Here is a 26,527-nt window from a genome sequence, read left to right on the forward strand (position 1 = left end):
CTGCTACATTGGACCCTTTTCAATTCACTTATTGCTTATATCAGTCCACTGATGATGCCATATCCTGTGCCTTCTAATGCGTCCTGTCCCACCTGGGAAATGGTGGCTCATATGTCAGGATGCTGTCTATTGACTTCAGCTCGGCATTTAATACAATCATCCCTCAGAAGTTGGTGGGTAAACTGTCTTCGTTGGATCACAATACCTCCCTCTGTAATTGGACCTTGGACTTCTTGACAGACCACAGTTAGAAGAAACATCTCTAGCTCTATCACATTGATAGCTCTATCACCCCCCACTGCTCGCCCCCCCCCCCCCCCCCCAGGGCTGGGTGCACAGCCTACTGTGGTTAATGATGCTGATACATGACTGCACTGTTAAATCCAGTTCAAACTAGATCACCAAGTTCGCTGATGACACAACAGTGGTTGGCCTCATCAACAACAATGAGGAGACTGCGTATAGAGAGGAGGCAGAGCAATTGGTAAAATGGTGTAAGCACAACGACTTGAGTCAGCGTGGTTAGGGCTGAAGAGATGATTGTGGACTTTTTTGAAGGATACTGCTCCTTGCACATAAGTGGCTTCTCTGTGGAGAGAGTTAGGAGAACCAAGTTTCCGGGATTGCATGTAACCAGCAATCTCAGCTGGTCTCTCAACACCACCTCTTCAGTCAAGGAAGCTCAGAGCATCTCCACTTCCTGAGTAAACTGAGGCAAGTATGGCTCCCCCTCACCCCCAATACTAACCATTTTCTACAGAGAACCATTGAAAGTGTCGTGACCAGCTGTGTCACCATCTGGCATGGGAATTGCAGGGCATCCAGCTGCAAGTCCTCACAAAAGAGACCCTCAGGGGTCTCTCCTCCACTGATCTGAAACATTTATCAGCAGCTCTGCATTCGCAGGGCCCTTAGCATTGCTAAGAATCCCTGCCATCTGTTGAACAATCTCTTTGACCTCCTACTTATCAGGCAGAAGGTACCATAGCGTTAGGTCAATAGGAAACAGCTTCTTCCCCCAGGTCATGAGACTACTGGACTCCCTGCCACCAGCTGTCATCAGGTTTGAAGTGCCAGTAGAGTTGTGCTGTTTACTTTTTAACTTGTGTTTTAAGACCATAAGACAGAGGAGCAGAATTGGGCCAATTGGCCCATTGAGTCTGCTCCACCATTCAATCATGACTGATTCTTTTTTTCCCTCCTCAGCCCCACTCCCTGGCCTTCTTCCTGTTACCTTTTGATGCCATGTCCAATTAAGAACCTATCAAGCTTAAATGCACTCAATGCCCTGGCCTCCACAGCTGCTTGTAATAAATTCCACAAATTCACCACCCTCTGACGAAAGAAATTTCTCTGCATCTCTATTTTAAATGTTGCCCCTCTATCCTGAGGCTGTGCCATCTTGTCCTTGACTCCCCCGCCATGGGAAAAAGCCTTTCCACATCTACTCTGTCTAGGCCTTTCAATATTCAAAAGATTTCAATGAGGTCCCCCCTCAGCCTTCTAAATTCCAGCGAGTATGGACCCAGAGCTATCAGACGTTCCTCGTATGATAACCCTTTCATTCCCAGAATCATCCTTTTTAACCTCAAATGTACCTTGTGCTAAATACAATCTTCTGGAGTATATTTTACTATTTGGTAATTTATTTGTGCTAGTATTAATTTATGTATTGTGTGTGAGTTATATGTACTATACTGTGCACCTTCCCTGGAGGAGTGTTGTTCCATTTGGATGTATACATGTATATGGTTTAATGGCAATAAACTTACAATTTGATTCCAAGTTTGAAACCTGGATAAACGACTAAATAAGTTATTAAATCACTAAATAAGTTATTCATTTTCCTCCTGTTTAATGTGTACTACTGAGTGGACAAATGTCTGCTTTAAAGTAAGTCAGTTGCTTAAATACAGTGCCTCTTTATTTCAGCTTTAATTTTGTCATCAGAAGGGCATTTTGTACAATCTTGATGTGACATATTAGTGTGTTGTCCTGTTATCTTGCTGAAGGGAATCATTCATTTTGTGAAATATAAGAGCATTCTTCTGGCATTAATGATTGGTAATTGGGAGATGGATTAAACTTTGCTGCTTGGCTTGTCCCGGGTGTATTATAATCAGCAGAAAAATATTGTTGTGAGTATATGCTCGATGTGACATAAACTCTGCTCTCTGTTTCCATTGCGTACTCTATTTTGCAGGATGCAGAACCTTTTGGATATGTTCAATAATGGTATTTACTGTTCTCCCAAGTGATCCAGTTTTGAGCAACTGGTTAACACAAAAAGTATACACTTCTGTGCTTTTATGGGTATTTAATGTTTTCCTGAGTGAGCCAGTTTTAAGCAACAGGTTAATATCAAAAGTATACTCATCTGTGCATTTATGAATGTCATCTTTTATGTTGTCGATTTCTGGTAAAATGTTACTAATTTGCTTGGGCAGATTTTGAAATAATTTCACATGTGTATTTTGGAAATGTGTGTGGTTTCCATCATACGTTCTTTTCCATCTTTAATGATGGATGTGAAGTTATTCATATTGAGCAGATGGAGTAAGGGATCTATTCATACATGGATTATATTTATGAAGTTTTTGTGCCTGTACTGAAAATTTGCTTGTATATTATGTTAAGGTTTTTATTTTTATATTACAACAGCAAGCCCTCCGAAAATGGTTTCTTTTGACAATATGATAGAGACTGCAAATGGGTTGTCAAAGTTGACACTGGCTCATGAAATAGTTATGAATCACAATTTCCAAATGAAGTCAATTGATCTACCACCACAAAGGTAAGAAAAGTTTCCAACTTGGGATGGGGTGGTGAATATATAAGCACATATGATATACACGTTGTATACGAGGAATAGGATGGACATTACTGTTCTCCAAGCTGATTTTTGTTAAATTTAGGAAACATCTGTCACTCATGCCAGTATTGATACAGCTCTTTAGATGCAGATGAGGTTTTGAGAGTCAGCACAGCTCATTGGCAATTTAGTCACTGTACCCCACTCCTTTGTTCCCAATTGAGTTCCTACAAAAATTGTCAGTTTTATAATGTAATAATTCAATAAATTCTAGTAAGAATAAATCATTAAAATACAGTTGGCACTATTAAAGGTCTTGATCTCCGAAATGTCACTATGTAATTTAACATTTGGGGGAGGGGATGGAACAGAACAATGAACTTTTCAATTACACCAGATTAAAACAGTATTTGTTATGCCATATTGCTTTATAACCAAATTGCTGAATTATTAGCAGACCATGTAAATGATACTGCAGCGAATTCCCTGTCAAGAAGGCTAGATTTTCATCTTGGCACTGAAGGTTAATGCTTCTTTAAATACATTTAATCCCCTCAATAATGCATAATGTTCTGAAAAGCTTGTTATTATATGGTATTTCTAGACTAAAATAAGATGGTAGAGACAACTCTTGCCATCTAAGAAACATACATTGGGAATAGTCTGAAGCCTATTACCACAAGTGAGAGTCTCTGGCAGGCAAAATCTTAAGATGATACATTGACATCATTTTAAGGTGGTATAATTTGCTAAAATCACTTGACATTTAAGTTTGGGATGTGTTAATTTGTTTGCATTCAGCTTGCAATTGACTATATAAGATAATGGCTTGTAGAAATGGCACCTTATATGCTTTGTGCAGCAACAAGGCTATTTATAAAATTGAGTAAAAATCTATATTTCTTGTAAAAATATGATTTGTTTGCTGGTGATAAATACTGTTGTACTTTGATTTGAATGAAGGCCTGTTGAGTTGTTCTTTGATCTCGGCAATTTACCTGCAAACGTTTTGTCACCATGTGAAGAGACATCATCAATACACTTTTAATTGTGGTGTCCTCCAAATGCTTGGCTTTTATATACTAATCAGTCAGATGATTAGTTGTCATTACGGAAACTCAATTATGATGTAGGGAGAAGTCTCGACATTGATTGGCTGTGTGGTGAATTTCGTGCATTGTGCTCTGGAATTTTGCCTGCATTGGCTCATAAATGAAGTCTGTCATTTGATTTAATTCTTTTTATATTTCAAAAGATTATCAAGTATTAATAGTAGTAGAATAGTTAGTTAATAAAATAAATCAGTTTGCTTCTTTTTGTTTAGATTTCCATAATGATACAATTCAGAAGATTAAAAATTAAGCATGAATAGGCAGACTTGAATTTTTCTGTCACTCTTTGAAAGCTTGAAAATAATAATCAAATGAAGATATGTCATAATGATGCTTAAAATCCATGTTACCCGCCTTGGGCACTTTTATCTCCTGAATCTGTGCAGTGAGAAATTAATCACTCCATGTCACAAGGAAGATCACCCGGGATAGCAGGAGGAGATGCATCTCATTGTCTGAGCACCCAAGAGATCTTCATCTGCAAGTTAGTACATGATTGAATGGACCCCTCTGTGTACATGTGCAAGGCCAGAAAAAGAGTTGTATCCTGACACAATATCTAACACCCACCACCCAACAGCAGTTCATTGACCACAGGATTAATTTGCTAGATCAGCGGTTCCTAAATTGTTTAGGGTTACTGCCCCCTTGGCTCCCAGAACACATTCCCTGTGCCCCCTGTTTTTCCAGCCATTACTTAAAAACAATAAAGAATTTTGATTTACGATGCACGGTGAAAGAAAATGCTATCAAGAGATGCCAAACTTGAAGTATAAGTTGAGCATCAAGAATCAAATTGGAATAGAAACTAAGGACTCTTGGTTAATGAGAGGCTGCTTTGGACTTCCTGGAATCCAGAGAATTGCTAAGAATTGCTACAAATCAGTGTAGATGTTTTGTCAATTGATCTAGTTGCTTTCATTCTCATTTTCAAAGGTTCATTTTATCATCAAAGTATGCATGTACAATCCAACACTGATACTTGTCTACTCCAGACAGCCATTAAATCCAGAAAGACCATGGGTACTGAGGAAAGAAAAGACACCAACTCCCCTCCGACACGAAAAAAGAAAAGAAGCAAGACTTGGAGACCCCAAAATCCCCCTCCTTTTCCACAGAAAAAAACAGCGACAGTAGCACCAAACCCCCAACCCCACCTCTTACACAGAAAAAATTAACAGATCATCCACTTGCCTATCAACTACAAGACAGAAGACACCAAAAAACTTAAGGAGACCAATCTAACGTACAATCCAATAATCGCAAAGATCTCAGAATATTGGAAACATCTTTTCATCTCTATACGAGGAGAGTAGTTGCATGAACTCAGTCCTTCAGTAAAGAGTGGCCGCCATCCCGGGTCCTAACACCGCCGATCTGGCTGCTGACCATCTCTGTTGGGAGCCATCACTGCCCCCTCTGTATTCACTTCGATGCTTCAGTCTTCCTCGCCGCTTTGAGATGGAGTCGTTCGTGACTCCACACCTCATCTCTGGTCTTTTCCACGAGTCAGCTTGTGTTCTTGGTCCTTTTCACACACCCTCCCTCCCCCTCCCCCCCCCCCCCCCCCCCACCGTCTCTATCTCCACGAGACAGCTCGCCAGACACAACGTCACGCTGGATCCTTTGGACAAGTTCCAAGCAGCACATCACTGGCTCTAACAGTTTCCGTAACACAAACAAGACAAAAAAAAAAACAAGCAGAAGGCATAGAAAAAGTGAAATAATCAGAGCAATTTGTTATCTGAAAGATGTCCGAGGAACCTCTGTTCGTTGGTGCCATCTTGACCAGAAGTTCAGGAAATTTATATTGATGCTAGATTTATTGGCTGACTTAATGCATTTGGGGCCTGTTTTGGTAGAGATTTGAAGTTATGACCTTCTGTTTGTTAATCTGCTACCTGAGCCACTGTGTAGCTTCAGTTTGTACTTGTAGGGGTTGATTAAGGCTATTATTACAAGGAGAGTTGACTGTATTTGCAGCATGCTGGAGGCCGCTGTCATTCTTTTATATAGATGCTTACACAAACAACCATTACTTGGTCTAAAGCCAACAGACACTAGGGATTAAATGTCTCCTCTTTATGACTAAACCTTTCTGAGTTTAGTCAGTAGATAAACATTCTCTCCAACATTCTTCTGATACGAGGGTGCTTAACAATAGACAGCAATCATTAGAATTAGATAAATAACAAAAAACAGTATTTCCCCGTCTTGGGATTACATCCAACGGCATTTTTCTGTTTATTTTTGGTTTGAATACCGTTGGTAAAATTGTGCAGAATGCTGTCAAGATAATTGGTCCTGATCACAAGAGAATATTGAATTAATTACACTGTTGTGATTGAATCATCCTTAGAGATGTATCCTTTTAAATATATGCCATTTTCCAGGTCCTGCTGTAGCTTTTCCTTGCATCAGTGCACCTTCTCTCCTTGGAGTGTCTCTTAAGATAATAGCATTAATAAACTCGTTAATTTCATTAAATTTCACTTTGTTTTCACTTCAACACATTACCACAGGAAACTGACTGGGTACTGTTATTACTACTACCAATTATTCTTTATAGTGACTGACCAGGTTCACACAAATCTTGAATAATAAAAATAATGTATGGTGTATGGGAAGGTGAAATTGATGGTGGAATCCTGTGTAAACAGGAATGCATGATTGACATTACCGATCAATTGCCTTGGAATCTAATCGAATTTAATTGATGTGAAATGTTAAATCTTTCACATTGTTTCACACACAATGTATCTTTTTTTTAAAAATGATCTGAATTTGTTTCATCTACGCTTTTAATGTATTTTTTTCTTTGTAAGTCAATTCCAGTTCATTTCTCCTGCAGCATTTTAGCAAGTCTAGGTCAGATCAAGTCTTGTGTTGTAAAATTGAAACTTTTTTAAAGTGAACCTCTTATGATAAAGGAAAATAATATAATTCAAATTGAGAATTGCTTGCCATCCCTGTAAGTGTGTTGTTTACATTACCAAGAACTTGCTTGAGACCAGTACTTCCTAGTTACTTGCCATTTAGTAAAGTCTGTGTTTCTGTCTTCCTTTCAGTGAGTAACTTCTTACCTTCAGACAAGGTAAACCACCTTGTCAATCACTCAGACTGACATCTCTTTTTGCAGACTCTGTCTTCCTAGGAACTCCCTTTGCCACGGAACTTTAATTCATCAATAAACCTCAAATTGCAACATTCCTATCTTTCGATTATCTTTTATTAGAGAAACAACACAGTAACAGGCTTTACTAGCCCAATGAGTTTTGCTGCCAAAATGCACCCATGTGAACATGAGGGAGGAAACCCATACGGGTTTCACAGGAAGAATGTATTTGAACCTGGGTCACTGGAGTTGTAATAGTTGTTATACTACCGTGCCTTCTTTAATATGGATTTTTAAAAATTATTCATTCAGTGGCTGTGGCTGATCTAGCACTTAACTGCCCTCGTGAAGGCAGAGGTGAACTGCTGACTCAGTACATCCAAACTGCTGTTATGGAGCCAGTTCCAGGACCTAGGAGTAAATGACAGTAAAGGAGCGGTAATATATTTTCAAATCGGGATGATGTGCTGCTGAGAAGGAGACTTGGGTGGTGGTGTTCTCGTGCTGTTTGGGTTCCCAGCCTCTGAACAGCTCTTGCAGCCACATTGAGTATATGGCTACTTCGGTTCAGTCCTGGTCAATAATAGCCCTATGGATATTAAATAGTTTGGGTTACGCTGATGACAAGGCCATTGAGTTTCAGGTGGGGGGTTGTGTTAGCTGAAATTTCTCTTTGTTAGATGAGCCCTTCTGGTTTAAGGTGGTACTGGTGAACATGACTTCTGGCTGGTGGCTGACAAAACAAGGAAAACCACTAAATACTTTGTTAATTACTGGTAAACTATCATTGCAAGCAATGCTGGAAGAACTCAGCAGGCCAGTCAACATCTATGGAGAAGAGTACAGTCAATGTTTTGGACTGAGACACTTCAGCACAACTGGAGAAAAAAGATGAGGAGTAGAGTTTAAAGGGGAGAGAAGCACAAGGTGATAGGTGAAACCTGAAAGGGAGGGGGGGAGTGGTGAGAGATGAAGGAAACAGCTGGGAAGTTGATTGGTGAAAGAGATTCAGGGCTGGAGAATGGGAAGTCCTGATAGGGTAAGTCAGAAGGTCATAGAAGAAAGAAAAAGGAGAAGCATCAGAGGGGGGAGATGAGCAGGCAAGGAGATAAGGTGAGAGAGGGAAAATGGGATGTGGAATAGAGAAGTTCAGAATTTTGAGAAATAGATGTTCATGCCATCAGGTTGGAGGCTACCCAAACAGAATATAAGATGTTGCTCCTCCAACTTGAGTGTGGCCTCATCGTGACAGTAGAGGAGGCCATGGATGGACATGTCAGAAAGGGAATGGGTAATGGAATTAAAATGGGTGGCCACTGGGAGATCCCGCTTTTTCTGGCAGACGGAACGTAGTGAAGCAGTCTCCCAATCTGCATCGGGTCTCACTGAAATACAAGAGGCCACACAGGGAGCATCAGATACCAGAAGTGTCACCTCACCTGGAAGGACTGTTTAGGGTCCTGAATGGTAGTGACGGGGGAAGTGTCGTGGCAGGTGTAGTGCTTGTCCCGCTTCCAAGGATAAGTGCAAGGAGGGAGATCAGTGGGAAGGGACCTAAGGAAAAGTGAGTTGCATAGGGAGCAATCCTGCAGAAGGTGGGGTGAGGGAATGTGCTTGGTGGTGGGATCCTGTTGTGGAGATGGCGGAATTTCTGGAGAATTATGTGCAGGACACAGAGACTGGTGGCATGGTAGGTGAGGACTAGAGGAATCCTAACCCTGGTAGGGTGGTGAGAGGTTGTGGTGAGGGCAGACGTGCGCAAAATAGAAGAGATGTGGTTGAGGGCAGTGTTGATGGTGAAGGAGGGGAAGCCTCTTTGAAGAAGGAGGACACCTCCTTCATTCTGGAATGAAAAGCCTCATCCAGATCTTCATTCCAGTGGAAGGTTGGAATCATAATGTTTGGCCTGTGTCCCTTGTTTCCATACTTGATCAAATGCTGCCTTAATGTTAAGGACAGCTATTCTAACTTCACCTTGGAAATCCAACTCTCCTGTCCGTGTTTGGATTTGTCCTTCTTCCGGATGAAACAGACTTAGGCAATTTTGCAAATTGTAGCAGTCATGGTACAGCTTGGCCAAGGCCATGGGAAGTTCTGGAGCACAAGTTTTCAGAATGATTGATGGAGTGTTGTTAGGCCTCATAGCATTTGATCTATCCAAAGCCTTTGACAAAAGAGCTAAATGATCCTTATCAATGGATACATCATCCAATTGTGAATACCTACCAACCTGAAAAACATTTATTGCATTCTGTTTACAGTCTTTAAAACTGTCCTTATCCATTCCAGTATGGTTACATTCCCCCACCCCTCTCACACCCTGACCTTTTGTTAAATGCCTTTTGAATATTTAGATATATGACAGTTGTTGATTTCCCCAATGTTAGTGGTAGTCCTTCAGATTCGAAAAAGACACGCTGTTGTGCAGTTCTTCTGTGGACACGGAGGTGGCTCTGCAGTCCCAGTCTGGAAGTGCAGAGTCTAGCACAATGGGGGCACTGGAAGTCCATTGTTGTAATAATTGTGGCTGCTGTTCTGTGATGCTGCTCACGGTTTTCCATCAGTTTTTGGCAGCGCCTGTCTTCAACACTGGTGTAGGCTTCATAGCACAGGGCTCGCCAGCAGGTTCTGTCAGCAGCCGCTGAATGTCACAGTAGGGTAGGGTTTCTTTCACAGCGTCTTTGTAGCGTTTGCGTGGATGACCTTGAGTTCTCTTTCTGGTCTCCAGTTCACCACAGAGCAGCTGGCGAGGCATACGGTGGTCGTCCATTCTGATGACGTGTCCCACCCACCGCATCTGGGCGCTGTGTTTAGGGACTCAATGTTGGTGGACTCCACACGATCCAAGACCTCCAGGTTGGAGGAGACACGGTCTTGCCAACGAATGCCAAGGATGGAGCGGAGGGCGCGCATGTGAAATTTCTCCCATTGTTTGATGTGTCGTCGGTACAGAGTCCAGATCTCACATCCATATAGGAGAGAAGGGATGACCACAGCTCTGTAGACTTTCAGCTTTGTGGAGATGCAGATGTTGTGTTGATTGAGCACTCTGGTACGCAGCCTCCCCAGAGCCTGGCTGGCCTTGCTGATCCTGGAGTCAATTTCTTTGTCCAAAGACCCATCACTCGAGATGATGCTTCCCAAGTATTTAAAGCTGTTTACATTTGTCAGCTGGGTGTCATCAACAGTGATTTTTGGTTCTATGGGGTTGGTGTTTGGCACCGGCGGGTAAAGTATTTCAGTCTTGTTCAGGCTGATAGTCAGGCCAAAGGGTCTAGCAGCGTCTGAGAATTTGTTCAGCATCAACTGTAGATCATTGTCTTTGTGCGCCAGGAGCGCACAGTTGTTAGCAAAAAGGGTTTCTTGCATGACTGTATGGAGGGACTTCGTCCATGCGTTCAGGTGGCGAAGGTCAAAGAGAGAGTCGTCCAATCGGTACCTGATGTACACTCCCTCCTTCAGACCTTGGACAGCACGTGACAACATGCAAGTGAAGAACAGATTGAACAGGACTGGGCTAGTACACAGCCCTGCTTCACCCCATTGGAAATGGCATATGCAGCTGACGTATCACCACTGCAAAGCACCTGTCCTGTCATTCTGCCGTGGAGCAGCTGAATCATCTTCACAAATTTCCTCGGGCATCTGTAATGTCTCAAGATGATCCAGAGAGCCTCCCTGTTTACAGTGTCAAAAGCCTTTGTCAGGTCAATGAAGACAGAGTAAAGAGGCTTGTTCTATTCAATGCACTTCTCCTGGACTTGCCTCACGGCAAATATCATGTCTACTGTACTCCGTTCTGGCGGAAAGCCACACTGCGCCTCCGGGAGGTTCCTTTCCGAGACAGCGACAAGTCTGTTCAGGAGAATGCGGGCAAAAATCTTGCCTGTGATGAACGGCAGTGAGATACCCCTGTAGTTTCTGCAGTCTGATTTGCTTCCCTTGTTTTTGTAGAGAGCCACGATGAGGGCATCGTGTAAGTTGCGAGTCATCTCCTCTGTGATCCGGATGTCTTCCAGGATGTCTTGGAAGGCCTGTAAGGCGTTTAGGCTTAATGCTTTGTAGATCTCGGCAGGAATGCCATCCTGCCCTGTTGCTTTATTTGAGCTCATCTGCGAGATTGCTGTCTTGATCTCATCAGTAGAGGGCGTCAGGTCTGGGTCGTCCAGGACTGGCTGCTGAGGATCTGCTGTAAGACATCAGGATCAGCTGTGGACGGCCTATTGAGTAGGTTGGAAAAGTGTTCAGCCCAGCAGTTTTTCAGTCCTTCCTGGTTTTCGATCAGGCTCGACCTGTCAGATGACAGCAAGGGGGAGCATCCTGATTTAGAAGGACCATAAACTGACATTATGGCGCTGAAGAACCCTCTGGTGGCATGCATGTCTGCATTGCGTTCCACCTGCTCAGCCTTTCTCTGCCACCATCTGTCCTGCATTTCACGCAGTTCCGCCTGTACTTTGGACTGCAGGTGTTTAAACTTGTCTTTCTTTGAGACAGGTGATGGGCCATTCTGCCAGTCTGCATTGGCCCTGTTCTTGGCCGGAAGGGCTGCTGAAATGGTCCCACGGTTTTCATCAAACCAGTCTTTATGCACTGTATACTGCCCGATATACTTTGAAATACCTACTGGATCCTCGAATACCATTTCTCTTTTATAGCAACATTTTTCTCCTTGGAATGCACATGCATTGAGGATTGTGGAATCTTTAAAATAGCTGTCATTGCTCTGTGCAGTCATATTTTGCAAGGGATTTCAGTTGCTTTTTGTATCTTCAGTGGTTTGACTGTTTATGGTTTGTTTTTGAGTTTCTTCAGAAAATAGTTTCAAGCAGCAGAAAATAACTCTCCACCAAATAATTATATTTCATCATAAGTCACTAGATAATGAAATAAATGGAATGATTGGCTTTTTTTAAACTCAAGAATTTGAGTTGTTCCTGCTGCCACTTACATTAACAAATTAACTAAATTAAATATTGACTAGAGATTTGAACCTTACAGAGTTTGGAATTTGAAATGTTTCAAAGTGACTCATTTATGTTCAGATGAAGCTTGAAAAGAACATTTGGATTTCACGGATGGATTTTTTTCTGATGATTAAATAAAATTGCACATCAAGTTGTTTTAATGCTTATTGAAATTAATAGATACTGTTTAGTGCCTTTGAGTCTCTAAGTTATATAAATGGTACGGCACCTTGTTAAATTGATTAATGAGTAATAATTTCTTACCATAGTGCGTTGTTATTTCATCTTTAAATGGTTCGTGGATTAGCGTACTTTAAAAATGATTTTGTTTTTAATGCATCTCTGTTAAGACGATTACAGACATGTTGTGCAAGGTGATACATGAAAATGTAAAGAAATGTACCACTGACTTTCTTTTTTAATTCCCTTTAAATAAAGCTCTAATTATCTTCTCTTGCTGGGCTGCAATTTTCAGCATTTTTATATGTATTTTCGTTTCCTTTCTAAAGTCAGTTTCCATTTCTGCTTTTGGATCACATCTGTTTACTCTTCACTTCATTACTGTCAGAGCAGCTGAGAATGGGGAGTGAGGAAGTCAGCACAAACACATGCTTCACACATGCACGCCACCCACACTGCTCACATGACTGACACCATATGTAGCGCAAATTGGAGCTAGACTGTGTTCTGATTTGGTCTAATCCAATTTATAGGTCAGTTTCTATTTTTTTTGTATTTTCTATAGTAGTATTTAAAGCTCGGCTAAAACACTGGGGTATGACAATTCCTCTACCCAGTAGTTTGTTAGCAAATGTATAGTTGCTGGAGAACAAGATTAAGGACCAAAGTGCAAAACAACTGTATTGGAGGGAAATAAGGGACTGCTACATTCTGTGTTACATGGAGACATGGCTAACTCCAGACAAGCTGAATTTGGCGATCAGACCTGAGGGCTTCTCAGTCCACTGAATAGACCTGAATGCTAATTCAGGGAAGGCAGAAGGAGGGGTCGGTGTTTCATGATCAACCCTTTGTGGTGCTTGGACGTAGTGGTTTTATTGGCACACTTGTTCCCCCAACCAGGAACATCAAATGATTAAGTGCCGCCCATTCTACATGCCATGAGAATTCTCCCCTTTGATTCTGACCACAGTTTATATACCGCCAGCGGCCAATGTTAAACAGGCACTCAAGGTACTGAGTGCTGTGATCAGCCTAACCTGACACCCTTCAAATCATTGCCAGGGGCTTCTATCAAGCTTGTTTGAAGAAATCTCTGTCCAATTATCATCAAAATATCACCTGTGGCACCAGGGGTCCCAATGCACTCAACCAGGGCTACACTACCATAAGGAATGCCTACTGTTCAATCCCTAGAATGTAGTTTTGGGGAAATCTGGTCATTCGGCTGTCCTTCTAGCTGCATAAAGGCAGATGCTTAAAGAGCATGGCTCCAAATGTAAGGACAATGAAGAGGTGGTTGGAGAAGGCAAAGAAGTGGCTACAGGATTGTTTCAAGTCTGTGGACTGGGCCATGTCTGAGGATTTGAACAAATACTCTACACCATGGCTGTCATGGTCTTTATACAAACAGTTGTAGATGAGTGTGTCCCCACAATCATTCAGAGTCTTCCCAACCCAGAAGCCCAAGATGAACCACCATATCTGCAATCTGCTCAGGGCCAGATCAGTGGCGTTCTGGTCTGGTGACCAAATAAAATACAAGAAATCAAGTTACAATCTCTATAAAGCTATCTCGTGTGAGAAGTGGTAATTCTGGACCAAACTTGTATCACTGAAGGATGCCCAACAACTGTGACAGGGCTTGAATGCAGTAAACTTCCTACAAAGCAAAATCAGGTGGCTTGGGTGACACCAAGGTTTCACTCCCAGATGAGCTCAATGCCTTTAACGCTCGCTCTGACTTCCAAAACATGGAGGCTGTGGTAAACTATGTATACCTGTCTGAACACGCCCCTCTGCTGACTGTTCCTGTGGCTCCTCCCACAGACCCCTGTATAAAGGCGATTGGAGGTAGTGCTCCTTTCTCAGTCTCCAGAATGTCGTGGGCTCCTCTGCTGCTAATAAAAGCCTATCGTTCACCTCCCATCTCCGAGAGTTATTGATGGTGCATCAATTTTATTAGCAACAGAGGAACCCACGACATTCTGGAGACTGAGGGAGGCCTTCACGAACTCCCACAGCCCCCAGTGACCCTGTGATTACATCTTTCTGGAGGATGAACCCACAGAAACACCCATCCAGATGAGATACCTGGCCAAGTACTAAAAACCTGTGCTGATCAGCTGATTTGTGTGCTCACCAATATCTTTAACCTCTTGCATTAGTGGTCTGAGGTCAAATCGGCTTCAATTATACCGATGCCTAAGAAGAATGTGGTAACCTGCCTCAATAACTATCGTCCAGTAGCACATGCATCCACTGTGATGAAGTATTTCGAGAGGTTGGACATGAAACATATCAACTCTTGCCTGCAAAGCAACTCTATCTGTTCCAATTTGCATACAGAAACAGTAGGCCAAAAGTAGATACCGTTTCATTAGCTCCTCTCTCAACCCTGGTATATCTGGACAGTGAAGGTGCATACAATAAGATGCTCTTCATTGAATGCTTGGCATTCAATACTGTCATCCTCCCAAAACTAATCAATAAGCTTCAACACCTTGGTCTTAATATCTCTTTGTGCAACTAGATCCTCTATTTCTATTTGCAATAACATCTCCTCCATAATCACCATCAGCATAAGTGTACTAGAAGGCTGTGTGCTTTAGCCTACCCCTACCCCACCCCAGTCTAATCGTGACTGTACAGCCAAGTTCAGCTCCAGTGCCATACTTAAGTTTGTTGATGACATCACTGTTGTTGGTCGAATCAAAGGTGGTGACAAATCAGCATATGGATGAATGGTGCGGCAACAACCTCTCAGTCAATACTAGCAAGATCAAGGATCCAATTATTGACTTTCAGGAGGAGGAGACTGGAGGTCCATAAGCCAGTCTGCATTGGGGGATCAGAGGTGAAGAGGGTCAGCAACTTAATATTCCTTGGTGTTATCATTTCAGAGGGTGTGACCAGCGCCCAGCACATAAGTGCTGGAGAGGGTCTTGTCCTGGGTCCAGCACAAACTTCTATAGATGTGTGGTGGCAATAATATTTACTCGTTGCGTCACAGCTTAATATGGAAACACCAATGCCCTTAAATGGAAAAGCCTACAAAAAGTTGTGGATACAGCCCGGTCCTTCGTGGGTAATGCCCTCCCCATCATTGAGCACATCTGCATGGTGTGCTGTTGTAGGAAAGCAGTATCCATCATCCAGGCTATCCTCTCTTCTTGTTGCTGCTATCAGGGAGGAGGTATAGCAGCCTCGGAACCCACACCACTAGCTTCAGGAACAGTTATTACCTCTCAACCATCAGGCTCTTGAACCACGGGGGATAGCTTTCCTCAACTTCAATCACCAAACTGTTCCCACAGCTTATAGACTCATTTTCAAGACTCACCATCTCATGTTCTCGATATTTATTGCTTGCCATCTATCCGGTCCTGAACTATCCCAGTCCGTCCTGTTGGGTGCAGTCTTTCATTGATTTTATTGTGTTTCTTGTATTTGCCCACAAGAAAATGAATCTCAGGGTTGTATATGGTGATACCTGTGTATCGTGTGTAAGGAGTGCATTTTCCAAGTGCTCTCCGTCATATTTGAATATAAATTTATTTTGAACTTTGTTTGCTTTTACTACAGATTCCAAAATATGTTAATTTTATAATTGAATAATTAAACTGTAAATGTCAACTAATTTACTTAGGATCATCTTTTGTGCACAGTTTACAGAGGAGGGTAAAAGAAATAGTTCACAAAGCATTCTGGGACTGTTTGGAGGCTCAGCTAAACCAAGATCCACCTGAATACGAACATGCCCTCTTGCTTTTGGGAGAAATTAAAGAGGTAAATAACTATGTGTTTTATTTTCTTCAGGTCATCATCTAGGTTTTGCCTTCTCGTTGTAATTGATGAGAGGTATTGTCTAGTTTCAAAAAGGAGTGATTTTAAAAAGTGTTCCTCTTTGGACAACTTTGATAGGAAAATAACTTTTCCATGGATAAGTATTATCTGCAATATGTTTGTCATTTAACATTTCCATCATTCCAAATGGTTCCTTAAGATTGTTATTGGCAGGGGGTGGTAGTGTGGATAAGCTCACACTACCTATTAACTGCTCCCAAATTTCGTGAATCTCAAATAGTCTCTGACAACCAGGTCCATCTCCAGCTCCTAAACTTCACGTGTGGCTTAGCTTATAAGCCTGGCAGAACTGTTTCTACTGACAGGAGAAAGGGCAAGGTTGGGTTACTGGCACCTTAAAACCAGTCACCTTTAAGCAGATGGGGCTTGTCAGCCATGAATGGCAGCTCACCTAGTAGAAGGAAAACTGACCTCAATCCTCCGCTGCCTTATGTCTATACTGGCTCATGGGGAGGGCTTTGGGAGTAATCCCTGAGGAACAAGCTGGAGTCCCTCAGGCAGTCCTACATAGAGTTCGATGCTGATTGGCAACTCCTGCAACACCACTGACGCCAAACTGTAGTGGTCTCTGTCATTTGTCAGCTGCATGGAGAGGGGGAGCCTGCTGTATGGGCAACAGCTTGCTCTCCATATTGTACTGCCCTGGCTTGTGTATCACATAGACAGCTGGGATGCAACTTCTGTGGTTGACCCCAAACAATGGAGGGCCAAATGAAATTAGGTATTCACTTAAGGAGAGTTTTTATTTCAAACATAAGTGGTTCTGGCTTTACTTCTGATAGTTCTTGCCCAGACCTCAGTTCAGCAAGAAAAATAATTTAGAAGGTTGTTGATAAAGAATAACCTGTTATGTTGTGTGTGAAGGCATTGAGAAGAAAACATGGAAGGGATGAAGTAGTTTAATGTGTTGCCCCTGTTTTTCAGAAACCTGTTTTTCAAGTATTTATTTATAGCCTCTTACTTTGTAATACTTCCATGACCATAACATGCATTTATTGTTAATGACATCATCCATTTAAAATGTAGTTGTCGTCTTTTCATTTTGCTTCTTCCGAACATTTTAGAATTTTTTCATCCAGCACAGTTTAGTTTAGAATCACAAAAAAAAACTTCAGGCAAAAGAAGTAAATGTTGATAATGGCATTACAAAAATACTTATAAATGTAACACCATCGAATACAATGTTCAAATAATAAGTACAGGTTCTTTAATTTACACAACTATTTCTTATTTTTAGATACTTCTGTCGTTTTTGATACCTGGCCAAAATAGACTTCGAAACCAGATCTCTGAGGTCCTTGATCTGGATCTAATTCGACAACAGTCTGCACACAATGCTATTGACATTAATAAACTGGCTGACTATATAATCACCTTAATGGCCAAATTTTGTGCCCCAGTTCGGGATGATGAAGTCAAAAAATTAAAATCGATTACAGAAACCGTGCCGCTGTTCAGGTAAATAGGATATTCTTTGTAGAGTGGAGTGAAAGTTATAAATTGCTACTTTTGAGCTTTTTGACACTGAAACATTTTCCTTTATAATTCGTAGTTGATGGTAAAATGAGGAGAAATCCTTCATATATTTGTCAGTATAACTGTGCTTTTTCTTACATATCACCACTGAAACTTTTAATGAGCTTTGTATTTCTTCATTAGAGAGATGTTTCGTGTTCTTAATTTGATGACTATGGATATGATCAACTTCACCATTCAATATATTCGGCCACACGTTCAACAATGTTCTGTGGATTATGAACGAAGCAAATTTCAGGATTTTCTCGACAAACAACCTGGTACGTTGAGTTGATTTGTGCATAATCAACTTTTAAACTAGAAGGTTCACTGTTTCATCTTTTCTTGATGTGCAATGGCCATTAGTTTAGAATTAATGTTCCATTGTCTGAGAGGTTGAGAGAAGTTTACATGAAAGAAATTCTGATGCAGACATTTGATGATGCTCTCCAATGGAATGCAGCTCAGTTTTTGTTAGATTTGAGGAATGAAGAATATTATCGGAAACATCTCTGGTCTTGTCGATTGATAATCCTCAAAATAGAAGATATCCCATGTGACAATTTCTGTGCCACCAGAAGGAAAGGATGCCAGTAACAGGTTTCAATAATAAAACATGTTACATAGCATTTAATTGTTTTTTTATTTAGGGTCTAAGCAAGAATTATTTAGAAACTTTTTATCAATAAGAGCTAATAATGGGGTTGGTTCTAACAACATGTAATGTGCTGTAAATTTTTTGAATGATTGTTCTTTAGCTTATCTTTCCTCATGCATTGCAATATTCCAGTAAAGCTGGTTGCATCCTTATCCAGTTTTAATGAAAATAGCTGTCCTGTCTCTGAATTTGAAGCAATCGCTTTGTCAAAAGATGTTTATTTTTGTACAGAGTTAACATATTTACAATGAGGAGGATTGCATATAACTCTTGGATAAACATAAATGTTTCTGTTTTTAGATGCCCTTGATTACACAACTCAGTGGCTTAAGGAGTCTGTTGCTGAAGTTTCAGCCTTGGGTCCCTCAGACACTTCCTGTGCCACCAATGGGAGCTCGAGTCTTTCTCTAAGTCCATCTTCTGTGCTAAACAATGCTTATTTGAAATTATTGCAGTGGAATTACGGCAATAAGCCAGTACCTGAGGTAAATTTATATATAAAGGAACACCGTTTCAAAGTTTTATCAAACAAAAATTTGGAGAAGCGGAGATCTCTGACATGTTTCAACTAGGACCCTGTAGGATTTATAATTTAGAGATGGATAGGAATTGTCTGAGAATTTTTATCAAATTTTATGCCCAAAGGTTGTATGGGGAAAGACAAAGGGACTTTGAATGTATCTGTGCCACAAAGGTACCAGCATTTTTATTTTTATTTTTTTTATTTTCCAGTGGAAGAATCTGAGAATCTATCATCATTAAAAGGTTTTAATTTTCTTAGCCCAGGAATAACTACAGTGAATTGACTGACATTGTAAAATATGTTTTCAACCTTTTGTTACTACAGAAATGAAATTTCCTTCACTTAATTCTCAGTTTTGAAATTTTCTCTGGTCTCATAGCACAACTTCTATGCCTTCTCCTGTTCTTTAGGATATGGGATGAACTCAGAGTCTTAATGGAAACATAATAACTGTTTCCTTTGTTCTTTCTGTATGGTTTGTTTTTTTTAAAAAAAAATCACAAGTAGAAGAGGGAATATTACACCTTAAGTTACTTCTAGCTGGACATTTTACACCATCAGATTATTTGTGCAAGGCCAACTAAAATGGGCAGGTGGAAGGACATTTGCTTCCTTTCCACAGCAAACAATTGTGAAAATCTGCTTTCTTAATGAAAGGAACAATAGATACCAGAGCATTTACTAACACCATCAAGATCTAGTCTCTTGTTAAATAGTTCATAGGAGCAATAATTTTTCCTTTTCATACTTTTTAAAATCTCTGTGATCCATTTTGTATCTCTAAATTTGTATAACATAATGTTTATCACCTTAAGGTTAAATTATCCAATCTGGATGCTTCAGATATCATAAAAGATCTTACTAATCTACTTACCCTAATATTTGGGGATATAGTTACTGACTTAATTCCTTTTCCATCCCTTTATCCAGGAGTCATAATATCCTTGCTATTTGGAATTCCAAAGCCCAAACATATAGTAAACCTGCCAGATTTTGTACTGGGGCTCTGGGAAGTGAATAGGCATGTAAGCATGTTCAGTCTTTGGAGTGTAGGGGGAAAAAAAAGTAAGAAGTGTCATTTGTACAGGAACTAAGGTGGAGTAGGAGGTCACGATTATGAAGCAGCAGAGTAGAAAGCTATATTGGGCAACAACTCGCTGAGAGGGGAGCTGCAAAGAACCAGGAATCTGGCTGCGGAAGCAAATCATCTAGTTTGAGTCGTGGAATAACGTGTTTGATGTTTGAGTAATAAAGATGCAGAAAAGTTTCACGTAGTATGTTTTTAAAGGTGCAGTCATTTACCATGCTTAAATATTATTCTATCCCAAATTAATATTTTCAAGAAGTCATTATCAATATTCTGAATTGTGATTTGTGCCTCACTGCACAAAGCATAGTATTCAAAATATTTTTCTTCTTTTATTCTGTGATAAAAGAATAAGTCATTGTTGCCTTTTCACTTTGTACTTTCTATAACATAAAATCACTTGTCATTGCTTATGAGGATCAACTTAACTGCTTCCAGCAATCTGCAGCTGTTTGGAGAATCTAAATTTTGTATGCAATGAAATATGATGTCTAACTTGCTTTGTATTTTCTGCTTTTAAATCTAAAAGATTTGTAAACCTTTGTATAGCACTACGTATGAATAACTTGCGCTGATGAACTTTGAATGTCGTCTATATGGGAATTTTGGGCTTTGACCCGTTGATGGCATGGTGTGTGAGATTGTGAACTTGCCTTTCAGAACAGATGTTTTGTTACTGTCAAATGACAGTACAACAGTAGAAGAAGGCCTTGGGAATGGACACAGTTAATGCAATAATGTATACATGCTTTATACCCTTGTGGCAAAGCACAGCTCCTAGATACAGTATAGAGGAAGAACTAACATAGCAGGAGAGCATCTTTTGTAGAGTCACTTAATCAAGACAACAGTGTTTAGGCTTGTACTATTCAAATTGTATTTCTTTTTCAGACTCTTTTGACTGATCAATCACGTCTCCAAAAACTACAGCAAAGACTTAACCAGCAAAAACTTGTCGCCTATCTGATGCTGATCATCTGCAACTTCGGGGGAACAACACTCTCAAGCCTTCCAGGCTTCTGTGACAATGTAAAGAGAATTTTAGTTGCCTTGCTTCAAGACATGAATGACAAGTAAGTTTGATTTTCATTGTTTGTCCTAAAGTTGTAATTGTTTTTGGAATTTGAGGTATTAAGGTTGTTGCACTGGTTGCTGCAGATGGCACTGGTTTATCAGGTTGCAGTCAGGGATAAATGTCTGCTTGCATATTATTGGAATGAAGTTCTGAGATGATTCTAACTTTTTTCAGATTTGCATTTCCTTGAAATTTTAATTTCAAATCAAGGAAATCTATGCTGAGATAGGGCAGTGTAGTGCATTATGATGAACATTCAAAAAGAGAAAGATCTGGAACATTTCTAACTCTGTGAGAATGCAATTTGCCTTAATTATGTCACCTGGCCAATGAGCAACTTCTTATTGAACTCTAAACCACTTTGTCATTTCAACAGTGATTGGGAATTATCAATAATTATCATCATGTCATTAACATCTACTTAATATGAAAAAATAAATTAACAAAAATGTCCCCCTGTGATTTATGTGATTTTAAAAAAACCTATCAAATATTCATCCGATCTAATTATGAAAGTTGCTATTAAATGCATTTCTACCATCCTTTTAGGATGGTACAAGTGCATTTAAAACTGCTGAGAGAGCTGAGGGGTGTGTAGTAGCTTGGGGATGATTTTTTTTTCTCGATTACTTGCCACACTTATGTTATTTTGCAGCAAAATGCATGAAGTCAATAATTCGCTATTGGAGTCATGTTACAACAAGATGCATCTTTGTGCTCTCTTGTGAACTAAACAATTTTACTTTTCTTTATTAGGTGTTCGATGTTTGGGTTGGGAGGTGGGGCAATATCCTTGTGCTCAGCTGTTAATGTCATCAAACAAAATTAATTTGAAAAGTAAGAAGCAGATTTGAGGGGAAAAAATCATTTAAAATGGAGACATTTTGCAAATTCAACAGATTTTAATTGCTGCTTGCATAGTCCTGCAAAAGATGCCCTGAATTTTGTCACTGAACATGCATTTAAACTGCTGTAGTAGACAAAGGGCTAATGCAGCCTAGTTTACTTTCGAAGAGAACATTTGAGGATGATTCTTAGTGTATGATGTTGAGTGTTGTTTAAAGAGGGATCGTTGGGTTTCCAATTAGCACTTTTTCTGTGTACTTTTTTTTTTGACGATTAAATTTCACATGATGAGAGGTGCTCTAAATCTACATGTAAATTTGTATGTGTGGTTTGCTTTGGGCCAACAATTGTATAAAGAAGGTTCTATCTGATTGGATTCTATAATTAGGAATTTGCAACATATTCAAGTTCTTGCATACAAAAATGAAATCTTTTCTATCCATAAAACTTTGTTTAACATAATTCTGATATCTTTTTGTCTAAATTGTGAATTTATGTAAGCGTGGAGCCATGTGAATTGTCATATTCCTAAACAATCGCCCAACGTCACCGAAGTCTTTGAAATCCTGCCACTCACCCACTTTTACATAGAAACTTCTGTGCTTGTAGATTATTACAATAAACTATTAAAGTATCAAAGCACTCACAATGTGAGTGAGATAGGATTTGGAATGGTGTAATCTAATATCTCTACTGCCCCCTTCCCAGGAAGGAGAATCATTTTGATTAGCACTCAGCACTAATTTGACTATTTTTCTTTACCGGTAATATTGTGAAGAAATTTCAATCTTGAAGAAACACTTAAAACCATAAATGTGAGGGTATGTTGTGAAGTAAGCCAAGCCTTAGTTGAACATGGATACCCTGACCTTAACAATGAAAATCAAGCAAATCTCACAGGACAAATCAACAGCATTAAAGAAGAAGGAAATCCTATTCGTACCTTAGTCAGTAAGTGGAAAATTTATATTCACTGTTTTATATTATATCTTTGTATTTATCTGAAACAATTGAAGACTTTTTAATAGGATTTTAAACTTTACCATCACGACTAGCCTAAGTTCATTATGTTCTAGTATTAATGGAAGTAATAGTTATAATAATGAAATGCATCTTTGCAACATTTGTCAATTTCAATAAGACTAATGAATTGCTTGACTCATAGTTTACTATTAGGTATCATTATCTCTCATCTTTTTGAGTACAGATCTATATCCTGTTCACAAAAGATAACTCTCTTAACCTATTATTTAATTTCTTGTCTTAGTTCCACAGTTTCTGGCTCAGTTTCTTGTGGTAGCACCATTAAAATTGAAGACAATTGATTCATGGTAGGGCCAGCTACAAAAGTTATCTGACAGTTTCAATCCTCAGTCCCAGAATCATGCATATTTTCCCTTCTATAATCGGTTTATTTAGTTCACTTGCTTCCACCACATTTTAATGCACCATGTTCCAGATAAAATGCTTCCCATTTAAACAAGATCTCCTTGGATTTTTACTGTAAATCTCTGTCCTCTGATTGCAGCAGCAGAAGGTTCAGAACCAGCAATTCTGTGTTATCAACATCCTTAATGATTTTTCTTAGCCCTCAGTCCCAGAATCCTACATATTTCCCTTCTATAAGGCTTTTCGAGGTTATTGGGGGATATTAGTGACAGGGACTGCAGAAAATACACCATGTCATTCATTTCTCAAAAAAAATAAAGTGAGCCAGTCTTTGTCACCAAAAGTTGGAGGAATGTGGGGGGGGGAGCAGGGTGGTGGGGACAGAATCAATGCTTTGAAGGAGCAAACATGGACACTATTTGGAACAAATAAAAGTAATTATTTTGGGTGCATTAATTAGGACAACTGTGTGTTGAAATGCAAATAAAATAGAGACTGAACATTTTGAGCCTGTAAAGAATTCTGATTTTGTATGTGGACTGGGCATTAAGAGGGAAGATAAACAAATTTTTTTTCTACTTTTGAGAGTTCTGAGAGTTTCTGCTTGTGTGCTTACCTGTGAAATTGAGATGAAATTGTGAGCCATCATCAATTTTAACTATTTAATGAAAACACTTTAAATTTCAGATAACCGGATTGAGCATTTCATGAGAAATTTGCTCAGTGTAGAGAATCATCAGAAGACTGTATCTGTTGCTTTGGGAGGTCTGGAACCCATTCAAGCTGAACTGGAAGAGATTGGATCCCAATATGTCTCTATTATTAAGTACAACAAACAGGTCTATGGGCCTTTTTATTCTGGCATTCTGCGAAAATTGCTTTTCAGTGATCTTGCATCAGCAGGCACAGCAGCATCGCCTTCTCCTTGAAAGAAGGAGGTTAATAAAAGGGAGCATGTCTGTTTGGTTTTTAGTGTTTTTATGTTGCATCTTCATACATTGGCTGTAATGAATGGTGTTATCTGCATAACACTTGAATATATTTAGTTAATTGCAAACGTATAACATCTACTATTCTTCAGCAAAGCTGGCAAATCGTATAAGTCTATTTAATAAAAATCATTTGAGCCTGAAGTTATAATGCATTTGTTCTAAGTAATTCAGGCATTATTTAGTATTTTTAAATTGGCCATCACTATTAACTTATACCATGATTATAAAGTTATGTAGTTTTTAAAAAAAAATACTAAGAAAATCTAGAACTTTTTTGGTAATTGCATTAGTGCCCTTTTATCTTATGAAAATCATAATATCGATTGGACATAGTAGTTAGCATAATGCTATTACAGTACCAGCAATCCAGGTTCAGTTCTGCTGCTGTAGGTGAAGAGTTTGTACATTTTCTCCTGGTGCTCTGGTTTCCTCTTGCATCCCAAAGATGTATGGATTAGTCAGCTAATTAGTTACATGGGTCTTCCCCTAGAAGATCAGAGTGGTCATCTATGTGTGGAGCCTCACGAGATGGGGGAGATCTTAAACAGTTTTTTTACATCCATATTTACTCAGGCATAGCATATATGGAAGGAAGGGAAACAAGCAGTAGTGTCATGGAACATATAGAGATTAAAGAGGAGTAGGTGCTTGCTGCATTATATAAAATAAAGGTAGATAAATCCCCCGGGCCTAATATTATATTTCCTCGGACCTTGAGCGAGACTAGTGTAGAAATTGCAGGGGCCCTGGCAGAAATATTTAAAATGTCCTCAGCCACGGGTGCGGTGCCGGAGGGTTGGAGGGTAGCTCATGTAGTTCCATTGTTTAAAAAAGGAACAAAAGTAAACCAGGTAATTACAGGCCGGTGAGCCTGACATCAGTAGTAGGTAAATTATTGGAAGGTGTTCTGAGAGATTGGATAGACAAGTATTTGGACAGCCAAGGGCTGATTAAGGATAGTCAGCATGGTATGGTAGATTGTGTTTAATAAATCTTGTAGAGTTTTTTGAGGAGGTTACCAAGAATGGTTTTCAGCAGAAGCACACAACAGTAATGCAAATACTTGCTCTCTGTAGAATCATCGAGGAAGTCAAGAAGAACAACCTACCAGCCGTGCTTACTTTCTGTGGTGAACTAGATATACCTGTCTGACTGCTCCTGTGGCTCCTCCCACAGACCCCCCCCTGCTGACTGCTCCTGTGGCTCCTCCCACAGACCCCTGCTGACTGCTCCTGTGGCTCCTCCCACAGACCCCCCCCCCCGCTGACTGCTCCTGTGGCTCCTCCCACAGACCCCCCCCCGCTGACTGCTCCTGTGGCTCCTCCCACAGACCCCTGCTGACTGCTCCTGTGGCTCCTCCCACAGACCCTGCTGACTGCTCCTGTGGCTCCTCCCACAGACCCCTGCTGACTGCTCCTGTGGCTCCTCCCACAGACCCTGCTGACTGCTCCTGTGGCTCCTCCCACAGACCCTGCTGACTGCTCCTGTGGCTCCTCCCACAGACCCCTGCTGACTGCTCCTGTGGCTCCTCCCACAGACCCTGCTGACTGCTCCTGTGGCTCCTCCCACAGACCCTGCTGACTGCTCCTGTGGCTCCTCCCACAGACCCCTGCTGACTGCTCCTGTGGCTCCTCCCACAGACCCTGCTGACTGCTCCTGTGGCTCCTCCCACAGACCCCTGCTGACTGCTCCTGTGGCTCCTCCCACAGACCCTGCTGACTGCTCCTGTGGCTCCTCCCACAGACCCTGCTGACTGCTCCTGTGGCTCCTCCCACAGACCCCTGCTGACTGCTCCTGTGGCTCCTCCCACAGACCCTGCTGACTGCTCCTGTGGCTCCTCCCACAGACCCCTGCTGACTGCTCCTGTGGCTCCTCCCACAGACCCCTGCTGACTGCTCCTGTGGCTCCTCCCACAGACCCCTGCTGACTGCTCCTGTGGCTCCTCCCACAGACCCCTGTCTGACTGCTCCTGTGGCTCCTCCCACAGACCCTGCTGACTGCTCCTGTGACTCCTCCCACTGACCCCCTGCTGACTGCTCCTGTGACTCCTCCCACAGACCCCCTGCTGACTGCTCCTGTGGCTCCTCCCACAGACCCCTGCTGACTGCTCCTGTGGCTCCTCCCACAGACCCCTGCTGACTGCTCCTGTGGCTCCTCCCACAGACCCCCCGCTGACTGCTCCTGTGGCTCCTCCCACAGACCCCCTGCTGACTGCTCCTGTGGCTCCTCCCACAGACCCTGCTGACTGCTCCTGTGGCTCCTCCCACAGACCCTGCTGACTGCTCCTGTGGCTCCTCCCACAGACCCCCGCTGACTGCTCCTGTGGCTCCTCCCACAGACCCCTGCTGACTGCTCCTGTGGCTCCTCCCACAGACCCACTGCTCCTGTG

At 41.1% G+C, this 26,527-nt stretch overlaps 1 protein-coding gene across 3 annotated transcripts in view; it reads left to right on the forward strand.

The window, feature by feature from the left end:
• Nucleotides 1–24,279, forward strand: part of tcp11l2 (t-complex 11, testis-specific-like 2) — a 36,760-nt gene extending 12,481 nt beyond the window's left edge. For 2 of the 3 annotated variants that reach the window (XM_073066280.1, XM_073066281.1), the window contains exons 3-10: nucleotides 2,662–2,794; nucleotides 15,855–15,975; nucleotides 17,291–17,511; nucleotides 17,713–17,849; nucleotides 18,527–18,711; nucleotides 20,728–20,909; nucleotides 22,536–22,708; nucleotides 23,834–24,279. In XM_073066280.1, coding sequence (XP_072922381.1) covers nucleotides 2,662–2,794; nucleotides 15,855–15,975; nucleotides 17,291–17,511; nucleotides 17,713–17,849; nucleotides 18,527–18,711; nucleotides 20,728–20,909; nucleotides 22,536–22,708; nucleotides 23,834–24,075 — 1,394 coding nt within the window. In that variant the 3' untranslated portion in view covers nucleotides 24,076–24,279. Of the gene's footprint in view, nucleotides 1–2,661; nucleotides 2,795–15,854; nucleotides 15,976–17,290; nucleotides 17,512–17,712; nucleotides 17,850–18,526; nucleotides 18,712–20,727; nucleotides 20,910–22,535; nucleotides 22,709–23,833 lie in introns of those variants that run through there. The other variant, XM_073066282.1, reaches the window with a different exon arrangement.
• The last annotated feature ends 2,248 nt before the right edge of the window (nucleotides 24,280–26,527 follow it).

Source organism: Hemitrygon akajei, chromosome 14, assembly GCF_048418815.1.
Source record: "Hemitrygon akajei chromosome 14, sHemAka1.3, whole genome shotgun sequence".
NCBI lineage: Eukaryota > Metazoa > Chordata > Chondrichthyes > Myliobatiformes > Dasyatidae > Hemitrygon > Hemitrygon akajei.